Source organism: Cryptotermes secundus, unplaced genomic scaffold, assembly GCF_002891405.2.
Source record: "Cryptotermes secundus unplaced genomic scaffold, Csec_1.0 scaffold518, whole genome shotgun sequence".
Classification (NCBI taxonomy): domain Eukaryota; kingdom Metazoa; phylum Arthropoda; class Insecta; order Blattodea; family Kalotermitidae; genus Cryptotermes; species Cryptotermes secundus.
Window position 1 is genome coordinate 777093 of NW_019731580.1, and position 26056 is coordinate 803148.

The 26056-nt window shown below is 39.8% G+C and overlaps 2 protein-coding genes across 3 annotated transcripts; one reads left to right on the forward strand and one right to left on the reverse strand.

Annotated features, from left to right (window-relative positions):
* Nucleotides 1-691: 691 nt before the first annotated feature.
* Nucleotides 692-10442, reverse strand: LOC111867193 (28S ribosomal protein S35, mitochondrial). Of its 2 annotated transcripts, none has more exons than XM_023856804.2 (6): nt 10142-10442; nt 8540-8630; nt 7233-7584; nt 6117-6296; nt 1638-1833; nt 692-1373 (listed from the first exon to the last, which is right to left on the reverse strand). In XM_023856804.2, the coding sequence occupies exons 1-6, from the start codon at nt 10272-10274 to the stop codon at nt 1291-1293; spliced, it is 1035 nt and encodes a 344-aa protein (XP_023712572.1). In that variant the 5' UTR covers nt 10275-10442; the 3' UTR covers nt 692-1290. The 2 variants fall into 2 exon arrangements, with proteins under 2 accessions (XP_023712572.1, XP_023712573.1); XM_023856805.2 differs by having other exon boundaries at nt 10318-10441.
* Nucleotides 10443-12160: 1718 nt separating this feature from the next.
* Nucleotides 12161-24983, forward strand: LOC111867189 (beta-parvin). The gene is made up of 9 exons (XM_023856791.2): nt 12161-12687; nt 13496-13642; nt 14699-14788; nt 15048-15221; nt 16557-16654; nt 19034-19195; nt 22078-22218; nt 23860-24103; nt 24701-24983. Exons 1-9 carry the CDS (start codon nt 12183-12185, stop codon nt 24775-24777), a joined length of 1638 nt encoding a protein of 545 aa, XP_023712559.1. The 5' UTR covers nt 12161-12182; the 3' UTR covers nt 24778-24983.
* Nucleotides 24984-26056: the final 1073 nt, after the last annotated feature.

A 26056-nucleotide genomic window follows, 5' to 3' on the forward strand; every position in this document is an offset into this window, starting at 1 on the left:
GGAATCATTATTTCATCGCCACTATCATCATCAGAAAAAATCTCGTTCACAACATTTTCCAGCTGGTCTGTAGGAAAACGAAGACACTTGCTGCAAGAAGCTATGGTGAAACTGAATGAATGTGAAATATTTTCTGACCTTTTCCTTCTCAGAGGGTTCTGACAGTAATATAGACCCCCACAAAGTTTACAAGGGTTCTTTACAAACATGCACAAAAACTATCATAAATATGTCTTTGGTTGATGAGTGCCAAGAGAGCAAAGAAGGGACGAGATTGTCAAAGCGTTAAAACACGCCAACGCCAGGGAACGGCTGGCATCGTCCGGGCGTTAAAACACGCTCGCGCCAGTCAAAGAGTTAACTTTTTGTGGAAAATGTGTCATATTACGTGCACACAGCAAAACAATATGACCTGGCTAGGAGGTTCCACACATTGCGACAGGAAAGGATTACTGTAACTTTGGTATGAATAGGATGCTCTTTGAAACCACACCATCTTTACACTTTCTGACTCCCTGTCTTCAGCACTGTCAGCTTGGTCCAGTGAACCTGCGACAAGAATACCACCAGCACCATTTAGTATTCATTCCTGAAATGCTGTATGGAAAAAGATCTGTGAAAAAAAGATGCTCCTTATATTACATTGTTTCAGAAAAATTGAGGGGGAAAAAAACATGACAACAGGGTGAAATGTTTGTTATGATAATAATTTATAAATCATTGTATGGTGACATCTTAAACACATCAGCAGTCATAATAACTGTACTGAAACTTGGATGTTATAACTTTTCAGAAACTACTTCCACGTATTTTCAAATACAGATTCAATGGCACTGTTGGCTTCAGCCATTAATGGAATCATCATGGTCGTATGGGATCCATATCACCATAACTCTGCCTCTATGTTCTATTTAAGATAGTACTCTTCAAATTAAATCTAAAAGTTCAGTGTAGACCCCCAAATTTCATCAAAATCCATTGAGCAGTTCTGGAGATGAAACTTGGCTTCACACAAACCATCCTCCCATTCTGCATTTATTTTATGACACTTTGAAAAAATTCCTACAAACAGTGGAAAGTATGATGTGCGTTATGAAGGATGAATTCATCCAAGTCTGAAAATTCTGGTATATGCACACCTGTCCCTCCCTGTGCTCAGGACTCTGCTTGCACATCTTCGGGTGCAAGAGTAGCATATTTTCTTCTCTGCTACACAAGCACTGTTGACTTCTTCATATAACAACCTCCAATGGATAGGACACTGAAAACTCTTTATTTATTAATAACTATTTACACTTTACTGCTGATATCTTGTAATGAAAACAACTTCTTCACTTCCTCTTTATACCGACTGAGTGTATATTCCTCTTCACCTAAAAAGTAATTAAAACTTATTAGTATTACACTTATGATGATTACACACCAGCAACCCACTCCCTAACAGTGATGACTATAAACACAGTAATTTTCTAGTTATGTTACCTGAAATTCTAAAAGTGCAAATAATCCTACATCTTAAGATTTGGCAGGTGACAAGAAATGTTATGAATCTGACTTAAAATTCCTCTAATGTAAAATGCTATTCCGAGTTCTTCACACATAAGAAGCTGTAATTTGGTGTGGGATTTCCACTTTACCTTCATTCATGATCTTTGAAACAGCTTCTTTAAATTCCTTTATATCTAAGTCCATGGCATCAGCAGACATCTCTGCTGCATTCTGGTCTGGTTTCCAGGACAGAAGTCCCATCACATTTTTACGAGACGCACTAGCATCCCAATCGTAATATTCCATATCTGCTTCACTCTTTTCACTCTCCCATGCTTCTATTTTCTGAAATAAAATTATTACTGAGTATATATGACAGGATTCGGATGGACAACTGGATGCATTAGACACTGAATTGTCTTATTTACAAATAATTACACAGTTTGGAAGTATTCAGAGTTGTTCAAAATCTGTCATATCACTCGTTGCCAAATTCCTTACTGGCTCTGACACTGAGGACTCATCAGGTGGCTTGCAGGCCATCTTTATATTGCTTTGTTGGGGACTGATTAGAAAACACTGCCCCCCCCCCAATTTCCTGACTGTTGTGTGTGTACTTGACTGTCAAGGATTGGTTGTGGTGCACATATTTGGCTGCTGGTGATCAGTGTATGTTACCTAGCAATGGACCCCTCTGTGAGATTTCTCTGGTTCCAAGACTTTTCTTGCAGGCATTACCTCACAGTACACGCAGTTTGCAGAGATGCTAAAGATGATCTGTTATGTGATTAGGGAGGGGAGGCATATCAAATCAAAGTATACAGGAAAATACTAAAACACAAGAAAGGCAACTCACAGAACAGAAAAAAAAAAACGATTAGATCTTAATAGGTGTGTGCAATCTGAGGGTTTCATATTTTGGAGGAAGTCTGGTACCTGTGCATGTGTGATGCCACACCTCAGGGGCTCAAAATATTTTTAACTGGCTGTAACATCAGTCAACCTCCCACAATAAACGAGCCACCACATAATTTTTTAAAGATCAAGTTATAATCATTCATCAGTCAGGTAAAAATACTTCACATGATTTACATGCTGTTACTTTAATAAAAGCAGCATTATTTCTATCGACCTACCAACACAAGAACTTCAAGATCATGCAGCAAATGGTACTAGTTTTCCCATTTCACAAGATGGTATTGTAACGTTTCGTTACTGAAGACACCGTTTAGATTGTTAATTGGTTTATTTAACAACCTACAAGTCTCGGCTACAATTAATTATAACAATGTTATGGGTTTACACACTTTACAAACCCGACACACAAATCTTTTCACACTGTCCTCAGTAGTCTACACGTATTCACAGTAGAGGAGCTATATAAGTCTCACTGTATTACACACTCCCAATTACTTCTCAGTTATCACAAACTATCATTGATTATCACACACGCGTCCGGTTCTTCTTTCCGCGACTGCTGCTATACTCCAACTGTCTTCGGCGATGGCTACACTTTGTCTCGCTTTGTAGGCTGCTACACTTTAACTCGTTCACTGCTGACTGACTGCTGCTATATTCCAACTGTGTCACTCCTGATCACACACTAACTAACTAACTAACTAACTAACTAACTAACTAACTCTCTGTTATATTTTTAGCGTCCTGTTACACTGATTCATGTCCAATGGTTTATGTTGACTGTCTTACAGTGTATACACTTTTTCACCTTATTCTTCACTTCCACACTACATGTTTCAGCACTAATGTGCCATCTTCAGGTGTCTTTATGCACGTTAAACTATTGTACTGCATGCCATAATGTCTTCATTCTAAAGAATGAAGATCCGGCAGTACAACGCATGAAGTAGCAGGAGCAAAACACAACACAGAACATGATGCACAAATATATGTAGGAAGAATGCTCACATAAAAGAGGATTGGCGTAATTCGCGTGTTTGAGTACGATGTAGGAAGAATCCTGAAAAGTTTTATTATTTAGAATTCATCGTCTTATATGATGAATACAGATTTTAGTCATTTTAGAATGAAGACATTATGGCATGCAGTACAATAGTTTAACGTGCATAAAGACACCTGAAGATGGCACATTAGTGCTGAAACATGTAGTGTGGAAGTGAAGAATAAGGTGAAAANGTATTTTGGCTACTCCTTGTAGCGACTGTTCTCCAGCCATTACAACCGCTTCCCTCTTAAGACCAGCTCATCTTGAGCGGTTTCCTAGCAACTTGCCAGAAGATACGGTTGTATCACATTCATTCATCGCACAATCACTCTTCCTCGGGAGGCCGGTACTTCTACATTACCAGTTCCTCCTGTGTCCTATTCAATTTTTTTCCGTTTCGGAGGGGGTCGACCCCTCCACAATGTCCAATCCTTGTTTATGTCTTCCCTGAGAAGTTCTTTATGTCGACGTAACAGCACTTCCGATGTGGTCCACACTTGCTGACATTGTCGTTCCTCCTGGTCTTCCAGCCGCTTGCTGGCACGAGACCATGGCCCAACAGTGCCCACTGCTGATTTCTGTACGCTGCTAAGGGCACCCCGCAAAGGCTGCTTGCAGAGACGGTGTAGACAACTGTCGACAGCCAATTTCTCTCTCCGGCATCCAAAGGTTCCCTGGGTTGTTTCCTTCTTGAAGGCATTTCTCCAACGTAGAGCCATTGCCGCGTGACGGGATACCTTCCTGCAGGTGGCAGCCAACTTCATCCAGGATACATAATCTCCTCGGGTCCAAGATTTCCTGAAGATGTTCCTCCGACACCATGCCACTGTTGCATGGCGGGACACCTTCCTGCTGGTTTTCTTTTGCTGTGCCACTTCCACGCAGCAGCTCATCCCTCTTTGGGCTACGGCCAACTCCTTCTGGGGTCCACAACTTCCCCGTGTTGAATTCTTCATATTTTGTCACTTGTTTTGGTCCCTACGCCTTTTCTTCTTCAGTTCTCCGACCGGCATTAGTTTGGCGTCTTCTACGGGTACCTCTCGTCGTTCTGCTGCCTCGGGTTTCATGTCCGCTGGTGCGGGCATTTCTTCTTCTGGACGTGCCTCCATTTCTCGGCAGGCCATCGTCACTCTGACCAGCATTACTAAGGGGATCTTTCTTGTTGTGCTGCCGCAGGTTTCGTGTCCACTCAGGCCGGCTTTTCTCCTTGTAGACGTGTCTCCATTTCTTGGAAGGCTATCGTCTTTTTCTCTGTTTCGGGGTGAAATGCGTACACCATCTTCATGTGGCCGGTGCGCATATTTTCTCGCATTTCTTCTGTCCTTGCTCTGATCGCTTCAATTTTATGTTGGAATGTCTCATCCAACTCTGACCGCACAGATCGCATTTCCGCCTTCATTTCGTCCTTGTCGGCCTTCCTATCGGCCGCTGCCTTTTCTTGGTAGGCGTCTAATTTTGTCAGCATGACGTCGGTTTGTTTTTGGTTGACGCCCAATTTTGCCAGGAAATCTTCTATCTCTTTTCTATTGGCCTCCATTTCGCCCTTCTCGCCCTTCATCTCTTTCAGCATTTCCTCTTTGTCAGTTTTCCTATTGGCCTTCATTTCTTCTTGATGTCTTCAGAACATTTCTTGCATCTGCACTCGGTCGGTATCTGCTTTTACTTGGTTAGATTTCATGTTGGTGTCAATTCTTGTCAGCATTTCCATCATCTGCTGCATCTCCATTTTGTAGCAGTAAAATATTTGATGCACAACAATCTGTTTGTGGTGTGTTTAAGTTCGTAAACAATTCTGACACCAAATGTAACGTGTTTCGTTACTGAAGGCGCCATTCGGATTGTTAATTGGTTTATTTAACAATCTACAAGTCTCGGCTACAATTAATTATAACAATGTTATGAGTTTACACACTTTACAAACCCTACACACAAATCGTTTCACACTGTCCTCAGTAGTCTACACATATTTACAGTACGGGAGCTATATAAGTGTCACCGTATTACACACTCCCAAGTACTTCTCAGTTATCACAAACTATCACTGATTATCACACACGCGTCCGGTTCTTCTTTCTGCGACTGTTGCTATACTCGAACTGTCTTCAGCAACGGCTACACTTTAACTCGTTCACTGCTGACTAACTGACTGCTGCTATATTCCAACTGTGTCACTCCTGATCACACACTAACTAACTAACTCTCGCTTACTGCTCAGCCGGCTTTTTATTTCATTCACTGTTGCCTGTTGCCTGTGTCAACAGCGGTGTTGTGTGCCACGTCACAGTGCGGGGGGGAGCGCTGACTCACCTGCTACGTCACCGCGGGCTAGAGGGGCGGAATGCCGACCGTCCCGCAACTGCAACAGCGCTCGATGCCGCCACCACTGGTGGTGGTGGTGGTGGTGGGGGGGGTTCCTCCATAGCGCAACACGTCACAGTATGTTGAAGATACAGAGTGTAAAGTGCCATGATGAGGCATTTTTCAACAGTATAACATTCATTTCAAGTTTTGACTGGTTAATACCTAACCGATGAGTACAATAATACAGAAACATAGAAAGACAATTAACAAAATGGCTCTAAAGACAGAATCGGAAGAATCCACACAGAGTAGAAGAAGGTATGAGTAACATGGGTGCAGAATACAACAAATAAGAAACACTTACCCATGATTCATAAAATAATGTAGTGAGCAGATAAAGGGCATAGTCCAAGTTTTGCTGGCGGAGAGGACAGCGATCTGTCATTATTGTTAAGACATCATTTTCAGGGTTGTAACGCTCCCCAACCAGCCTTAGAAGCTTGTCTTTCGCATGTGTATTCAATGGGAGTCTGCCAAGCTTCACCTGTAAGAGCATTGTTGCACAACTGGATATACTGAGCAGCAGAAAAAATTACTTTAAAAAATTAGCGGGTATACAGATCTCAATAAAACACACTGACAAGACAAAGTTTATTGAGCCACGTTTCATTTTGATATAATACCTAAATCTGTGTCCACATAACACCAAGAATCAAGATTTTGTGGTAGTACACTGACATACCTAACTACTTTCATTAGACCAAATCAATTTAACTAATACCGCCACTAACTGCACCAGTTCTATTTCTGATATATTTTCTCTTTTCTGAGTCCAGCCTCTAATTTATACCCCTATTCCCCAGTAACCTCAAATGGGAGTTATACCTTTCTAACTTCTCCATTTTCAACAAGTATAGGACTCAGACAGGCTGATCACAGCAGCCATGTGGTCTAAGGCATGAACTCTCTTTGCATGCTCAACTGCTAGGGTCATGAGTTCAAAACCCACTTGAGGCACGGAAGCCTGTTTTTCTGCTGTCCTGTGTGTGTGTGTGTGGAGGGGGTGGGGCAGAGGGCTCGCAATGAGATGATCCCCATTCAAAGAGTCCTACCGACTGCATATAGGATTACAAAACAGAAAAAGGAGCCATGGCCAAATGTTTCGGAGACAGGATTCTGTCTCCGTCTTCAGGTAAAACATAGTATCCAAAACGTTGAGTTTTGAAGTATAAACAGGACGATGGATAATGTCCAGAAACATAATGTTTGTAATAAGTGCATAAGCAAGTTTGGTGGTACTTATGAGCCAGTTCACATCACTGTGGCACACTTCACAATAAGCATAATTCAATACCAAAGCTGGCCTTTTTTTATTCACTGATATTTAGTGTTACTGTGGGGCTCCATTTCTAATACTGCAATGATTACAGGTCAAAAATCACAGGGCCAGTCAGCATGATTGCAAAATACTACAATTTACCTTAAGCGTAACAATCCTTGCCAGAGGATCTCTGATATCAGGTGATGAGTGGCAGTAGTCTGATGTTATGATCTCCAATGGAAATGATTCTTCACATTTTGCATCTGTTTCAAGACCTTGCGGCCATGCACTACAAAAACTTTTCAGAGCTTCACACTGTCTTGTAATCACTGGTGGAGTCAGGTGAAGGAAATTTGGAATTTTCATGAGTTCAGCATTGCCAAATTTTCCTGGAGGTGCATCTTTTTCCTTGTAACCCTGTCTTAGTGGGAGAGGCACTGATGCAGGATGAAAGGTTCGTGGCCCTGGCCAAACGCTGCCCCAGTCTTGGTCGACTGGCATTAAAGAGGTGCTGAAATTTAAGAAAAACAATTTACTCTGCAACTGTATTGTACATACATGTAGAATTTGATTCTCGCAGCAGTGGTTGTGAGTTCTGTCTTCTGGGGTAAAACACCACACAGTCCATTGATAGGCAACATACATTCATCTTAAATGTCAGTTGACTTTCAACGGACTACATCGCATTCCATCCCAGATTACAGAACTCTTTATATTGTACACAGTTTAAAAAAAAGAAAAATTAAATTGAAATGTACTGTATAAATGGACATCATTAATGATACAGCAAATTATAATAGGTATTACTGTGATATGGCATGGAGATGATCCACTAAAATCATGGATTCAGCAATAAAGCATACAATTACAGAGAACTGAATTCAAGTTAATCATTATTTAATGTCCATATGGCAGGCATGATGGCCTAACAAGTCGTCTTGTACATTACAGACAATCCTTCTAGCGTAACTCCTGGTCATTGCAGTATAGAGCCCTGTAATTGATACAATATACACAAGTCTACAAAACAGCCATAGTACATTTACATTTACCTGCCCCATTATGTCTTCATTGCTTTTGATTCTTGCTGAAGTTATCCCCATTTTTTTATACACCCCACATAAAATTCTGGTTGTAAAATCTGAAGGGAAGAGACCGCTTTGGGGATGTAGGTATACTTATAGATAAAAGGCTACTATTAAGATGGATCTCTGACAAATGGGGCATGAAGATAGCTAGCTATCAACTAGCTATAGATGGAATGTAATGGTGAGCTCTTGTCCACATGTGATAAACATTTAAATACTATAAAAGCTGAGGACTTCTTGACCATATGAATGATGATCAATGTTTATGGAAGAACCTGTACCATTCAGTTGGTCAATAGTCCTGTGATATCATCCACTGCAGGTTGCTGTACTGACTCCAACAATGAACTACAAAAGGAGCTACAAATACCTGCTTACCGTGGTGGCATTACTTCTTGCTTTTTTCTAAGCTTCCTTCTAACTGCTGTTTTCTTTGGTTTTAAATCCAAAACTCTGAACTCTTCAGTACCTGTGATAATATTCAAAAGTGTATACTATATAAAAAAGAGGCATAAACTGCATAAAGCTGACACTTCATATTATAACTATACCTTTAAATTATTAATGTTAATATATTTTAAGAAACACAACATTTCAACACCTACATCTACACACACATACAAGACAATCTCGGTAATTTGGCTGTGTGGTAGGCTGACATGTCCGGTAATCTGGCATCAAGTACCAGACAGGCATCTGTAACCTTGTGCAGGCTTCTACAGGCAGCAGAGGCCGATCTGTGTTCAGTCAAGCCTGAAAAACTGATTTCTTTAGACCGTCACTAGTACACAGTATTTCAGTTCTTCAAACCTATACATTTCTGTACAGTACTTTTCATACAGCGGCAGATTTAATGTATGCTGAAGATGTCCAGTTCTGACAAACATAAACATAAAACTTTGAGTGCTAAAGCAAAAATAATTAAGAAACTTGACAAAGGTGAAAAACTTATTAATCTGACTAAAGAGTATGGTGTTGGACGTGCTACAATATACAATATCAAGAAAAATAGAGAAATAAAAATAAATTTGTTCTGACTTTCTCCAGTAATCTGTCGTTTTTGGTAATCTGGTGGTACCTTGGTCCCATATATGTCACATTACCACGATTGTACTGTATATCATAAATGTCCAAACTGTAACCTCAGTAACAATTATAATAATTCAGGTCCATAATTTTAATAAAATTTGAGCTGAGGTTACATATTGAGCATTTACAGCATTATAATACAATGCTTGAAACTGAATTTTTGTTACTTTAAATAGAACTGTGTTATTAAAACACGAAAATAAAATGAAACACACCAGTTAAAAAATGCTGTGCTGCCAAATACTACTACACAAGGTTAATATATCACACAGAAAATATTAAAACTGGGAAATTACCCATTACTTCTTACTTTCTTTGCATGATAATGGTTTTTGTTTCATGTTGTATATTATAAAATTTAACTGGTATGACATTACACAGCTGTGTTGCAGTATGATTTACTCATGTTGACTATTTCTATATCCATTGGTGTTAAACCATGTACGCATTTATGGAATGCTGAATAAATGAAATGAAATGAAAAGAACAAATGTAGTGATGAGGACAGTATTTATTCAAACACCTAACTCATACGCTAAAACTACTAACACTGATACGTCAATGTATTCTTGGTTATTTATGCCGCTATTAGGTTAGGTGGCATCAAACGCATTGCAGGGCTGTGTGTTCAGTCGGGCATGAAATTTAGGCACCACTATCCCGATAACAGGCAATCAGTAATCCCTAATCCCTTCAGCAGTACTCCACCGGGATTCGAGGCACAAATCACCACGCACTAGACACATACACCCGTTGTCGTAACAGGCCAAACCTCATACTTCGTTCTCATTAAACTTTCTCAAGTAAACTAAATGCATCAGAAGGTGAGAAACCTTATTTTACGACATCCTACTGCAGAAATACACACCGACTGTCTTTATACAATCTTACCTTCATACTTCGTTTCAGGTTGCTGAGAATAACGTTCAGAAATTGCTACACCTCGACGTTCTGTGTACTTATATGCATACGTATTCTGAAAAAAGCACCTCGACCATCTATTTACTAAACCTGCAAAAGACATTTTAAAACTGCAATGTTTACTACAATTAGCCGTGCATCCTAACCTCCAAACCTCCAAACACCCTTTCCGTTTTGATTCAAAGGAAACTAGTCACTTTCGAGCTTTCGAGTCACATTCGGTCACATTAACCCTTGCTAGAAACGCAAGATATACGAAACCTCGATAGACATATATTGTCGATTATAAGAATCGACTTTCCTGATCTCGTCCGAATTGTGATACTTTCAATCGAATCCGACTGCTCTCGCATCATTTGCTCAATTGATAATGAGAAAATAATTTCTGTTATTTAAAATAAAATAGATAAATTTCAATTAAACATTTCTTAAATGTTAACTTTTAAAAATCTGCTTCTAAACGTTAATCAGAATCTCTATTCTACAGAACTGCCCTGATCGGACCCTCGCATTAGCCCGCGTAATTTAAGCACTGAGCGTGAAAACATTTTTAACTGGCTGTTAACGACGCTGTCAGTATAGTGGCCAAATAGCATCGGATGATGGGATGAATAGTGAATTGAGAAGAATTTGAAAGGAAGCAGTCATGGACTAATCTAGGTACATCCCAACAATTTCCTGGAGGGGCTGAAGAAAATCACGAAAAAACTTAGCTAGGACAGCCGGTGTCCCAGCTGACATTCGAATCAGGCACCTCCTGAATACGAGTCTACAGCGTTTATCGTTAGGCCAACCTATTCGATAAGAATATTACATTACATCCAATTTTATGTTACGAAAACCAGTTTACTTAATGCCCATTTCAATGTTTCTTTCCGTCTCCTTGTCGGTTTTCCAAGATGCCACTTTTCAAAATATGCCCATAATTTATTAAGGGCGTTAGCTTTTACTTTTATACAGATCCGACCAGATTGGCTCTGAGGACAACCCAGTCACTTATTCACTGGGTTCCAAGGATTATTTCATTGCAGATAAAACGACCGACGTCCGAAGCATGAAGCTGAATATTTATCTAGATACTTCAACCTCACACATGTACGTTCATGGCTTGTTGTTTAAGTACAGAGATATCTCCGTATTCAAACAACAGAAATATAATCCGGCAATTAATTCGCTGTGTACCTACGAATTGCATGATCACTTTTCTTCTTTGGCACTACGGCGCATGATTACATTTACTGTTAGGTTCATATCCCTTTTTATTGAGACAAGAAGACTCAGATCAGCATGGGGCCTCTACCACCACAAGAGCGCAGAAAATAAAACATTCCAAATAAAGTACACATATTTTCCAAATGCGTTTTTTCCGAATAAGTATAAGATTTCTTTCCACTTCGTATTGCAATCCTGTGATCACAAGAAAAAAAAATGCTGGCCACGTTGCTGAAATGTATACTTTCATCATTCTACTTCGTGAAATATACACCAGACAAAATATTTGGGACTAGAAATCCAACACCTTAACAGCATCTATATTTCACATAATTTAACACTCTTTTGTAGGGTAAGCCGTTTTGATAAAATTAATAAAGTTTGATTTAAAGATCATACGATTCAATGTCGCTTGACAGCTCGTAGCGTCTAAGTTCAAAATTTAATCTAAGTCTGTTCAGTAGTTTCGACGTTTAAACACGTGGATGTACACAACTTCCCACAATGCCCTCATTTTATGCACTTAGTGCAAATTGTGAAAGCGTGAACGAAGTGGGAATCGAATTCGCTGTCCCAGTGTTAAGTGATCGCAGAACGTGTGCGCCTTGTATCGCGCGACGACCGGGATCTGAACTATGCTCAATCAAGATAAATAATTCCAGCGACATTCTCCATTAAGAATGCAATAGTCACGTTACTTTAAACCACTCTATCTCAACACTGACTCACTTCCTTGCAGTGAGGAGGGATGTGGTCACGAAGAGCCATTGGCGGAAACTAAGCGTACAGTGTGCAGATAATGATGGAGGAAGAAGTTGAGCGTCCCGTTTGTAGAACTTTGTTTCGACAAGCTTCTCACGAAACACGTCTAGATCCTACTGTTCCTTCAGATTCTGAAGATTCCGAATGTGAGGACGATTCATATTCAGTGCCCCGGGTTGTTGACGTACTCGTTAAACCAGAAAGTGCAGCGAAAACAGGAGACCAGTCCACTGCTGTGGAACCAACGCACATCATTAGAAACGAAAGTGCAACACCAACTGATAACAAAAATGAACCGAGCACTGTGAAAAATGAAACAGAAAAGTCGGATAGAACTGGAGAGCACAAAGTGGACCAGAGATATGTGCCGAAAGACAGACCAGCTACGTACCATGAAAGTGAATTACAAGAACAGATGTACGCTTCAGTGGTTCGGCAAAAGAAAGAAAGACCGACAACAATAAGCCATATTGAAAATGAGACGTACGAGGAAGTCGAGACAATACATGACCATCAAACAGAGTCTGTCGGCACTTTGAAAGGTAAGTAAAGATACACAAAATAGCGTTAAAACGAATTCACCGTTGACGTTATGTCATTTTAGGGCGGAGGCACACCGAGGAAACTTGCAACCGCAGTTTCCTAGAACTGTTATCAGCATGAGTTGAACACATGTTACTGAATTGAGCAGCGCGAGTTGAAGAAACTGTGTTACCGTTTCCTCAATTTGCTCTAATCCTTTAGTTAACATGTGTTCAACTCAGGCTGATAGCAATTCTCCGAAATTGCAGTTGCGAGTTTCCTTGGTGTGCCCTCCCCATTAAGGTCCCCGGGATTACACTACCGGGGAGCATTTTAAAATTCGTGATCAGTGATTTAAACTTTTTCGGTCTGCATATCGATTCGGTTGGGTATAAAGTTCTTGAGGGACATATCAGCTTGTCTCCCTCTCGGCGCCCACGGATTCTGCTATTCTTAGGAGATAACTGCCAAGTGTGAGCGGAATCTATGATGAAAGTATTCCTAGTCCTGCAAATTTTGACATTGTTAGGAAACAGTACTTTTAACCACATGTTAAATTTGGGCCAGCAAGGCCAATGTCCGTTAAATTAACAACTTGGCTTTATTAAAATAATTAATTTATATAAATATGTTTTGGACTACAGTAGCAATCTGACCGATACTGTATACACTTCGTAGTTACGAGTCATTTTCTTTACTTTTTATTATGCATGCTTCATGTAGTCAACGCCCAAATTTTACTAGTTTTGCATTGGTTTGTCTGGTATACTTAAGTATATATACATACTACGCCGTCCAGTGTTAGATAGTTCATCGTTTGAAATACAGGTTTCGCAGTGATCAAGAGGAAAACAAACATGGCGTCACCAAGACCGAAGTCTCCCCGTCCTCCAGTTTCAGCTCGTAAGGACGAAAAAGAAGAATCGTTTTGGGAAAAAATTGGCACACTAGGGAGGAAGAAACGCATTAAGGAGGGTATGTATTTATTATTATATATGGTTCTACGTACATGTAAACTGACATCAGTAGTATATTCAGTAATATTCAGCATCCTCGATACTTTTACATGACCATATATGGTAATAGAGAAATGGGTGTGCAGATGTCAGAGGCAACACCACGCATTCCGGAGGCGTGAGGAATGTGGGTTTCTTTTGCAGCTGTTTCTTGGTAGAATGATAAATATGGTGATGTGGCATACCTCCACATGTAAAAGGACGGGTTGAATGATTGAATGTAGGGAATCAGAAATTACCAATTTCGGAAAGGTCTTTAGGTCGTTAATTTTTTTGGTGCCTTCCCAATTCTGCGCCGAGCCTGTCAGATTGACTTCGTCTGCCTTTGCGCATGAAACACCCCAGAACCACAGAATGGATTTTCTTGAAATCATATATTCAAAAATTAAAAAAATGTCTGCATGTTACTTTTTTTTTTAAAGGGGCATATATAACGAGCAGTTTACATGAAGACCTACATGTATTTTTGTTCTTACCTCGAGACGTAACCCGAGAAATACTTATTGGGGAAAAAAGTTAGGAACAAATTTTTTAGAGAAAAATGAAACACATTTTATGTACAACTCATATTTTCTATTAGTCTTACAGTTTCAGGGACAATTAAAGGAGATGAACTCTATGTTTAAATTTCCTGTATTATATATACAGTATACTAAGATTACTGAACAGTCAGTATGCACACTTGCTATATAGGACCTAAAGGCAAGGGATCATGTAATGTTTCACTTGGTGATAGTGTTGCACAGCAAAATAGGCTTATATTTTGTTGAAGAATACGAAAGAAATTTACAGATAACATGATTCATATTTTAAAATGTTTTTCCCCCTATAATTAAGGTTATTCCACTTTGAATACATATTTAAACATTTCAGAGTCTGAGTTTTCTCTTTTTGGTGATGAGATACAAATAATTATCCTTATTGTTTGGTTTCTAATTTTATGTATGTCTTCATTTTTTACCCTAAATATCTCACTTAAAAATATATTTACAATGCTGTACATGGGTTGCTTCAGTGCAAGAAGTCCAGGAGGAAGGGAAACATGCTATCGATTCACCAGGCAGTCCAACAGCACCAGATCTGCCTCCAGAAGAATACACCCTTGGTTAGTGAACATTTTATAACCACAGTGGATGAGGCACAAACTTGGTATATTTAAATATAAATGTTTCATACCTGAAGACTGCTTGTATGCAGTACACACAGTAAAGGTTTTATCTTAATTCAGCAATGAGTTGTATGGAATTTTTTACATTAAATATTTTTTGGAGACTGAAAATGAAAAGGTTGAGTTTTGTTATAAGTATGATAAGCAAATTACTCTGATAATCACTATGTAAATATACCAATATATCTTGACACAGAGGAGAACGAGGAAAGGTCCATGATTGAGCCACGGTCATTTGAAGACCCCAAATTAAAGGAGCTGATAGCAGTTCTAATTGAATGGATCAACGATGAGCTGGCAGACCAGAGGATTATAGTGAAGGATATTGAGGAGGATCTGTATGATGGTCAAGTACTGCAGAAGTTGTTAGGTAAGCTCTCAGGATGAGATAGTGAATAAGGCAACATTTTACAGAAACTTTGTGTTACAAAAATGTATTATGTATTCAGAGATGCAGCAAAACTCAAAACTCCATGGTTTTAGTCCGCAAGTGAACTATACTGACTGAGTCACTGCCGCTTGTCGGCGAAGTTAGTGCCAACTTTAGCGGATAGAGGGTGTCACGTGGTCAGCACAATGAATCCCCATGGCCGTTAATTTCGGTTTTCTAGACCAGAGCCGCTATTTCTTTGAAATAGCTCCTCAATTATCCTCACGAGGCTGAGTGGACCCCATTCCAGACCCACCACTTCTCAGAAAATCTGGTAGTGCCTGGAATCGAACCCAGAACCTCTAAATCTCTAGCCAGGCACTCTGAGGAACAAGGGAAAATTAATTATATTAATGAGGAGCTTCATAGTGTGTACTGTTCTCCTAATATTGTTAAATTGATCATATCAGGATGATTTAGATGGGCACACTGAAGTGAAACAGGAACTGTACACAAAATTTTAATCATAAACACTTGGGATACATTAGCACAAAATTTATCTTAACCCTGCCACAGTAGAAAATTTATGGATGATAAACAATAGATTATGTTGATACTTAGCATCTGGTAACAGGATTCAAAATCCCCAGTACTATGGGGCTGGTGACCAGATTTGAATTCATGGGATAATGGTATCTGTGCTAAGAATATGACATTCACCAGCTGGATTGGGTGTATGCACAGTTACAGTAGTGCAACAGGTGGCTAATAAATATTAATTCCTATCCTTTATCAGCATGGGTTTCAGACTTAGGGGAGTCATATGGCAATATAACAGTAACAGGTAAAGTTATCCCTGTAACAGGTCATTAAGGGCCATAGGGGTGCGAGAGGTCGAGGTTCCCACATCTTTTAGACATTCAGTTCACAGATGGCAGTAAGGTTTGTCAGCCTTACATGCTGGCCTCCCTTCACTCCCCCAGGAAGATTTCTGATAATCATTTATGTTAGAGGCTGAGTTGACCCTAGGGGCATAGTGTAGTTGGAAGGCTTAGGTAAATTGAAAAATCCAATTACACCTCATCAGGAATCGAACCCACAACCTTCCGGCTTGTAGCATAGTGCCTCAACGAACTACTCTACCACATGCCCCCCATATGCCAATATATGTTGAGTGAAAGCAAAAGGAATGCGAGAACTGGAGACTGGGATGTAACAGATTTGGCAGTCATAGAAGTTAAAGATGCAGGCTGTAATAATGGGTGATAAATATTCTGGTACCATGAACAGAACCTGTACCCACAATTAATTATAAATTTTGTTTACATTTGATAGAGAAATTGACAGGAGAGAAGTTGGATGTTCCTGAAGTTACACAGTCTGAAGAGGGGCAAAAACAGAAACTTGGTATAGTTCTTACAGCAACTAACAGAGTAAGTAGTTACTATAGGATTCTGACGATGGTGTATAACACATTGATATATTGGGTTTTTGGACATTATCCATCGTCCTGGTTTTTAAGATAACTAATAAAAACACAACGTTTCGGAAACTGGATCTGTTTCTGTCCTCAGGTGAAGGAAAAACCTATTCTGTTGGGTCCGTTAGAAAGAGCTAGCCTCAATCACTGGACCACCTTCCTTCACCTGAGGACAGAAACAGATCCAGTTTCCGAAACGTCGTGTTTTTATTAGTTATCTTAAAAACCAGGACGATGGATAATGTCCAAAAACCCAATATATCAGTGTAACAGAGTAAGTTCAAGCGTTTGTACTCATCTTGTAGACGCAGACTAACCAACATATTACTGGCCCACTGAGCGGGCTGGCATAGTGGTCATGCTGTAGATTAGTATTCAGATGTTCAGTTTGAGCCTCGGCCAGGGTGCCAGTTGTCCTGACTCAGGTTTCTGTGATTTCTGCCAGTCCCTTTAAGCAGATACTCAGATGATATCACAATTAGGGCATAACCACTTCCTTCCAAATCCTTGATTTATCAGATATCCTATCATTCTATGCTATATAGACTAGACACTAACGGCATCATAAAATAAAGCACAGAATAACTAGCAAGTAAGCAATGTATAAACTAATACAGAACCAATGAACAAAGTTAAGTAACCAGTCCCCTAAACTAAGAAAACAGCTGTCATGTAACTAATTAAGACAGCATCAACCAGCCAATTAAAGAAATCTACCAGCCATCTAAACTAAGTAGTAGGCAACCAGTCTATCATGTAATTAAGCAAACTAAGTTTAACTACTTAACACTTTGCGGACCAGCGATTTAAATATTTAAATCACCCTGGGGACCAGCATTTTTATACCTACTACCCTAATTTGTGCACTGTTCACCTTAAAAATTAATATAAAATCGAATTAATTTTATGAACTAAAATTTTTGGAGAACTCTTACCAATGCTCCTAGAAGTGCTTGAGAGTGTGATATTTCTGGAAACATTCCCCTTTGTGAAGTGGCATTACACACTTGCAAATGTAGACAGTCATAGTCCTTTTTTTGTGAACTGCGCAAACACGGCATTGCCTAGAAGGATGCTTCCCCTTGGAATGTTCACTCTTCACAATTTTCATGAGGGTATGTTTCCGCATATCACCCCGAGAGTCGCCCAGGGGTGTCCACATGAGGCCTGCGTGGGGTGGGAGTTGATGGGCTAGGTCGCACCAAGTCTGTCTGACTCTTGTTCTTCCGCCACCATGTGGTCTGTAGCCCAAGCCTTTGCTACATTCATCAGAAATGCTTTGTATTTCAATTTCGAATCAGGATTTAGATTTTTGTAAACCAAAAATGAATTGAAAATGGCACAATTTATAAGCCACAAGGCAACTTTCACTTTTATTATCTGTGGCTACATTTCTTTGTTGACCCCTGTCAGTTCCACTGTTTGAATCACTAATCACTACTCCTCCACAAGGCACATCAGATAGCTTATCCGAAAACAAGTCAGAGAGAAGTCAGAGAGAACACTTTGCCTTCAACTGCTTTTGTCCTTGAAACATATTCCCCTCTACCAACTTCCTGCCTGGTACATAAACAGCTGGAAGGGGCAGAGTATATTTTCTTTTGGAGTAGGGACCCTAGCCAGTCAGATCAAGTTACTGAATACCTAACATACATTCTGAAGATTTGTTATGCAGTATTCATTGCAATTGCCTGGCGCCAGAGCAAGGTATAGTGTGTTACAACCTAACGTGTCCTAAAATCATAATATCATGCGACCGGTCCACCACGTTTAAAAGCGAAAAGCATGATATCATGCGTCTGGTCCACAAAGTATTAAGCTTCATAGCTTGTACTCTTGTATAATTAGAATGATCAAGTCAAGGAGGATGAGTTGGGCAGGGCATGTGGCAGGAATGGGGTAGAAGAGGAATGCATATAGGATATTGGCGGGAAAGCCAGAAGGAAAGAGACCACTGGGAAGACTAAGGTGTAGGAGGGTGGACAATATTAAAATGGATCTTAGAGAGATAGGATGGGATGGTATGGATTGGTTTGATCTGGCTTAGGATGGGGACCAGTGGAGGGCTCTTGTGAATATGGTGATGAGCCTTCGCGTTTCATAAAATGCTGGGAAGTTCTTGAGTAGCTGCAGATTTGGCGGCTTCTCAAGAAGGGCTCAGCTCCATAAGCAAGTAAGTAAGTTTAACTACTTAACCAGTATCTTGGTTAACTATTATGATGAACAAATTAGCAACCATAACTAGCTAATGGACTATTTAATTAAATTACATTGTACTACATTATGGTTATCTGTATTGACCTTTCACTATGAGTTTTCCTGTTTGTCTCAGGTTTTAAGTCTGCCACGTTGGTCCCAGCAGAAGTGGAGTGTGGAGAGTGTGCACTCAAAGAATATTGTAGCCATCTTACATCTGCTTGTGGCACTAGCTCGCCATTTCCGTGCTCCAGTCCGTCTGCCTGAAAATGTAGCAGTGGGAGTTGTTGTTGTCCAAGTATGTTATCTTTAAATTTCAGGCAGTTACATAATTCTGTTCTATATATATAATTAACCAGTGTACACCAAAAATTAAATTCTTCCAGTGACACTTCAGTTTAACCTTTCAGCGCCAGAAGGCATTTAAATCGCTACTCAACTCCAGTGCCGGCGGCTATTTAACTAATTAAATCGGAGAATGCAGCACTCAACTTAAAGTGTAATAAACAGGGAAAAACTGGAGTTTTGTTTTTCAGATTTTCACACAACGTCCAGAGAAGTATATAGAATTAGAGTATTGATCCACACTACTTCAAAATTATTTTTGGGCCAGTAAGCGTATAAAAATTATGAACAATAGTATTGTATTACCTTAAAAATTCAGGTGTGTGTGGTAGTCGCGGAAACACTCAATGCAGAGGCCCACGCCACACACATCACACCAATACACTGTGTCCCCTCTCCTTTTGTGCTTTTGACACACAACACACTTTCTCTGTGGTCTAGATATCTTCGCCGTTGGAGGAATCTTGCTGATAAAATGTCGTTCTGTTAGACGGGGCACTGTCTTGTCTGATGGATGTGAACCCGGCACTTTATGTTCCACAGCACTCGCATATTTCACGAACAGGCCCTCAGTCAACTGAATTTTGAACGATAATTGCTGAATTTGTTTGCCTGTGTTACTCCTGTACACTATCATTGAATTCAGAATTGAGGCGTTTAGGAGTCTGCGAAACAGCTTCATGTACCACTTATTCATGCGCTTCCTCTCGATCAAATAAGAGTGAAGCAGCTGGTCCTTCAAATCAACCCCTCCCATTGACTTATTGTGGTCCAATACTGAAAGTGGTTTCGCCACTTCCTTGCCTCTAACTGTAACAGTCCTGGTGTCGTGACTGTGATAGGTGGAGATCATGGTGACTATTTTTTTGTCGAACCACTTTGTGACAGAAACGTGTCTAGAATGTTGTGCCACGGTTTCGCCTTTTTTTAGTTTAGTGGTTTTCACTTTTGGAGGCACATTCTTATGATTCAATTTCAGAGTGCCAATACAGTCAGTCTTGTGCGTTATCTTCAGTAGCCTGGCTAGAGTTGGAGAATTGTAAAAATAATCCATTCACAGAGTCCGACCTTGATTCAGGAGAGGTTCTACCAGTTTCAGGATAATGGCTGTTTTGTTGGTGTCTGCTGTGATCAAGGGGGAGTCAAGTTCTGTATCCTTGCCTGTATATACGATGAAGGACCATAAATACCCCGTGGTGGAGTCACACAACTCGTAAGTTTTAATTCCAAATTTGGCTGCCTTCAGAGGGAGGTACTGTTTGAAAGACAGACGGCCTTTCCAAAGTGTCATAGATTCGTCAACTGAAACGTCCTGGTTTGGGAGACAGAGTTCCTGAAATTTCTTATTGAGATGGAAAATTACTGTGTACATTTTGAAAAGTTTTTTTGGTCCTTCAAAAGTGATGATGTTTTCATTGTTGGCGAAATGCAAATATTTACATATTAGCTCCAGTCTGTCTCGTGTTATAATGTCTCTAAATCCCGGTGTTGAAATTACTCTTTTTGTCATAAAATACGACCGAAGAGTTGGTTTCTGTACAATGCCCATAAGCATGAACAAACCCAAGACAACATAAATCTCTCCCTCTGTCACAGATTTCCATGCCTTAGAATGCTACCTCACTGATGGTTCATGCCCCTGTAGAAACTGCTCCGCGTATCTGTTTGTTTCTGTGACTGTGGTCTCAATAAGTTCCTTGTCGAAAAACAACTTGAAAACGTCCACAATTTCTGTTACATCTTTTGCAGGGCCTTGAGCTCCAACACTGCCTGTGAAATGTTCTCTCTGACCCCTATAGTTCTCCATATCCTACCAAACGAATTCTTGATTTGCACTGTCATCTTCATCGCTGCCCTCATTTCCAACAGCATCAATCAAGGCACGATCATCTAACTCGTTTTCAGTGTCAAAATCTGAATCTGACAGACTTTGTTTGGAATCACTTTCAAGCAAACACTGTAAGTCCTCGTCACTCAACACAGCTGAACAGCTCTTGCTTGTCCCAACCGTTGCTGCCGATCGCTGCTACATGCAAACTGCATTAGCTATTTGTGGAACAAAGGGAACCTCAAGGAATGCAAACAAGGCATTTGTTTAACATATCCAGCAGCAGTCATATCAAAGGTCAATGTCACATATCTTACTTGTTGTTAGGTTCTACACATGGTTTCTCATTCTGTTCAAGAGGCAGCACTCGTCACTGGCTGAATGGAAATGGAAATCGATCTTGCTTCGACCAACATGCAGGGAGATCACAGACTACCAACCTAGCATATTTAGCTCTTAACTACTCCAAGAGGTGGAGATAGATTTGTATGGCAATACTTCACCCCATGCGGCAAGCTACAAAACTTCTTCAGAGACTTCAAATGTAAAAAAGAAACCCGGGGAGTTCAAAGAGGGATAACAAATATATGAAATGATAGACAGAAATTTCCTCTTTAATTTCATCCCAAAAGAATTACTTTACATGAAAAGCAACAGTTCAAAATAAGAGCTAAAACTTAGCACTGCAATAGACGTACGACACACGTCATCCGGCGAGATGTGGCATTTAAATGCCAACGTGAAATGTACGTCGGCCAGAACTGAAAAGTTAATACCGGATATAAGCAGAGACTAATATGGAGTTTTGGATACGAGACGTGGAGACAGACAATCATATGCGACCTCTTTCATGTGCATTAATTTTATGACCTTTGAAAATCAGTATCACAGCACTCAATGTAAATGCCATACAGTTCCACACATAAGCAATATTTCCTGTGAGACACAGTTGTTTTTCCATAACAGTGAAAGGTCTGTAGAACTTGCTTGTTTTGTTCTGTCAACAGAAAAAGGAAGGTTCTCTAAGCCATAGAACTGTATTGGAAGAAATTACATCAACATATGATGATCTTGGGATGCGATGTGAAAGAGATGCATTTGATACATTGTTTGATCATGCACCAGACAAACTACAGGTTGTCAAGAAGGTATGTCTTTGTAATACCAGTTATTTCTTTATTGATATCATTGTAAATGTCACACAGTTTCTTTTTCACCTCCTTTCCTAAAGAATGTAACGTGTTTGGAGCAGGTACTTCCATGGCAACGCAATAACAGTGAGCCATTGGGTTGAGAAGGCCAAAACAATGAAGCAGCATTTCTCCGGACTGTCGGAACAGCAGGAACAGAACCATGAGGTATGGTGTCTGGTATTCGGTCCGCATAACTCCTTTATAAGAGAGTTGAAAGCAGGGCTAGAAAGACATGTATGAACGAGACAGTTAAGATCCAGCCATGGTCAGAGAGTCTTAAGAGAGTCACTGTCGAAGGCAGTTGAAGCCTAGTATTTGCTGAGATATAGTGGAAGCAGTTGTCATGTGTTGGGTAAGCCATGCGACAAATAACCTCACACCATCAAGGGTGTAGCGAATATTTATTGTGCTTCGCTTCTGCAGTCACACACTTTACACTTATTATCACTGCTTCCACTGTATCTTGGTGAATACTAGGTTTCAACTGTCTTTGACGGTGACTGTCTTATATCGGCATTATGTGGACCGGATACCAGACACCATACCTCATGGTTGTGTTCCTGCTCTTCCACAACGAACCTTATGTTTTCCATCTCTGGGGAAACGCTGCTTCATTTCTGCCTTCTCTACGCAACGGCTCACTGTTATTGCATTCCCATGGAAGTTCCTACTCCAAATATGGTACAAGACATTCACTGCTGATGACGGTAGCCATTTCAAGAAATCCTAGTTCAGTGAAATGTTTAATTTTTTTTTCCAATGAAGTATCCAGTTATTCGAGACCTTTTAAAGCTAATTGTACAGACTTTTAGAAATTAAAATATGAATTAATCTTCAGTATGCATGTGATAGAAATCTGTATGTTTAGACACTGTTGCATGACTGTAGATGCAAACGGATATTTAAATGCATGCAAATGTTAAAAATGCCACTAGACGAGAAATTTTATTACCTGAGTAAGACTGCATTTGTTTTCCTCATTTTGAGTTAGCACTTCTTTGGGGGTGGGGGTGCCTTTTTAGGAACTTACTGAGCTACTTCTGATGTTAAGGGTGCATAATCATCCATCATAATGATTTGCTGAGCCCACATCTGATTATTTTATTGCATTTACAATATTTGAGTAATTAACAGCTGAATATAGGTATCCAGCATGTCTTCTGCACCATTTAACATTTTCATTCTTCCTAATTCCATATGGTGAGCCAGGGTAGGACAGTTGGTATAATGACTGCTTGTGGGGTGGATGACTAAGGGGTCAGAGTTCAAGTCCTGGTGGAGGCCAGAATTTTCTCTTCTCCACATCATCCAGACTGGCGATGGGGCCCACCCAGCCTCCTATCCAGTGGGTACTGGGGGCTCTTTGCTCGGGGGTAAAGCGGCAGGGGTGTGAAGCTGACCACTCCCCCATATGCCTTCATGGCGAAGTGCTTAATTAGTTAAGCACAGGGACAACTTCACCTTTTACCTTTACTAGTTTCTTACATTGTCTGAAAATATTAAATATTTTACTAGTGACCTGAGGCACAAAACTGAGCAAAAACAAATTACTGTTATGCAGAACACAGTATAATTAATATTTGTTTCAATTTCCAGTCACTGGTAACGTTCGTTAACAAGCATCTGAACAAGGTGAATCTTGAAGTTTCGGATTTGGATACCCAGTTCCATGATGGCGTATATCTGACTCTACTCATGGGGCTGCTTGAAGGATTTTTTGTACCTCTATACAGCTTTCATCTTACACCCCAGGATTTTGACCAGAAAGTTCACAATGTTAGTTTTGCTTTTGATTTAATGCAGGATGTAGGACTTGCAAAGCCAAAAGCTCGACCTGAAGGTAAGATTAACTGATGTGCCTTGATAATTATATTTTTATGTACATAAGGTTTTAAAACTGTAAGATAGGAGGGTTGGGATACACATTACAATGTCTGGTCTACACTTCTAAGAGTTTGGTAAGGCTGCATTCTTACTCCGACTGAAGAATGTAACTTGCAAATGTTTAAGACTGGAGTATGAGAAAAATATCTAAATATAAGGGATGAAGTATTTATGTAATGGAGTATAAAACTGGTGTTTTAGTGCTGTTATTAGTTTAGTTAAATCAAGGCTACAGTGAGGCAGACATGTGACTGGGATGGGGAAACTTATTTATATACAATTTTGGTGGGAAAGCCTCATAGAAAGAGAACACATAGAATTCTGAGACAGGAGGGTAATATCTGAATGGAATGAGAAGGAAATTGGCTTAGAGGAGCCATAGGTTTTAGTATTATCAGTGCTGAGCTTTCAGATTCTATTTCTAGACAAGACTATATAAAACTATACTGTAGAACATGAAAGTGCTCAACTTTGTTATGTACCATAACAGTATTTTTTGCAAAATTTGCACAAAGCCAGTTATGTTCTAATTGTGACCTCTTTAATCTTACAGATATTGTGAACTTGGATTTGAAATCAACACTGCGTGTTCTCTATAATCTGTTCACCAAATACAAGAACATGAGTTAACTGGACAATAGAGAAACGTACTCTGAAGATCTGAATTTACCCTTCTTATGCTTAGATATGATGCAGCAGAATCTGTATTTTTAAACTCCAGATTATATCTTAAATTGTATTTTTAATGTGTCCAAGTGCCTTCTAAGACAGTCACTATTTATTTTCATAAACTGTAATGAATGTCAGTGTAAATATATGCCTAATTTTAGCCTTGGCCTCTTGTAATTTTGTAGAAGTTATGTAAATGGTTAGAATTCTTAATTTTGCATTTGTGAAGTGCTGAGTCTGATTCTTGGGCTCTCCCAACAGATGATCTGGTCTGGGGGTCCTCACTTCCTCCAGGCAAATGCTGGGATAGTATATCTTAAAATAGACAACAACCGGTATCTTCCACATTCTGATTCATCATTCAAGTTGCCCTTCCATTCAGCTCTATATAACTAAAGAACAAGAAGCTGACTGCATGATTTTTTTAGTGAAAGGTAAAGCTATTCCTGTAACAGGTCATGGAGGCCCATAGGGGTGAGAGATGTCGAGGCTCCCACATCTTGTAGACCAGTGTTCCGCAACCTTTTTCTACTCGCGGCACACCATGAAGTATCCAACACGGCACACCAAAATGTTATTCCCCTCAAAAACGCATGATATCAGACAATTAATATAAATACGTAACATGATCAACTTATTACTATAATATTATTATATTGTTATTTTATTATCATTAAACAGAAATCGACTCATGCGTTCATTAACAATTAATGAACTTCAATTCACTGTAGAGTGTAGAAAACACACTTCTATTGCTATTAAAGTAAGTACAGTAATTCTACTCATACCTTCAATGTGATACTTGTGCCTGCGTAGCTGCACACAGGCGACTGATCCGTGGTGGAATCGTTGACAACGCAAGGCTCATTTCTTCATTGATGGATCTGAGCCGCTCCCTCTTTGATGTCTTAATTTCAGTTAATGTCGAGAAGCCCAGTTCACATAAATATGTAGTTGAAAATGGCAATAACACATTAACTGCTGTCTCGGAGATAGCCGGGTATCCACTCCTTATTGCCGACCAAAACGTATCCAAAGGGACTTCGAGAAGTTTTAGTTTCAGTGTTCTGTCTGCTTTTAAATCTGGGAGTTCCTCTTGTATATTAATGGGAAGATGTTCTGAATTCACAACAAATGGATCGCGAACCCAGTCGAAATCTTGTACACTCTCTCCAAAATACTTATTGAATTTCTGCTGCAGCATTTCTAAATGTTCTTTAATTGTGTGCATCACCACTTT

Excerpts from the sequence above, each read along its gene's own strand:
- LOC111867193 (XM_023856804.2), bottom strand. The coding sequence starts at position 10,274 with ATGTCTTTTGCAGGTTTAGTAAATAGATGGTCGAGGTGCTTTTTTCAG. Across the intron at positions 8,631-10,141 it reads ACCTGAAACGAAGTATGAAG|GTACTGAAGAGTTCAGAGTT; the intron begins GTAAGATTGTAT and ends ATATTATCACAG. Across the intron at positions 1,374-1,637 it reads TTCAAAGATCATGAATGAAG|GTGAAGAGGAATATACACTC; the intron begins GTAAAGTGGAAA and ends ATTACTTTTTAG.
- LOC111867189 (XM_023856791.2), top strand. The coding sequence starts at position 12,183 with ATGATGGAGGAAGAAGTTGAGCGTCCCGTTTGTAGAACTTTGTTTCGA. Across the intron at positions 15,222-16,556 it reads AGTACTGCAGAAGTTGTTAG|AGAAATTGACAGGAGAGAAG; the intron begins GTAAGCTCTCAG and ends TACATTTGATAG. Across the intron at positions 16,655-19,033 it reads TTCTTACAGCAACTAACAGA|GTTTTAAGTCTGCCACGTTG; the intron begins GTAAGTAGTTAC and ends TGTTTGTCTCAG.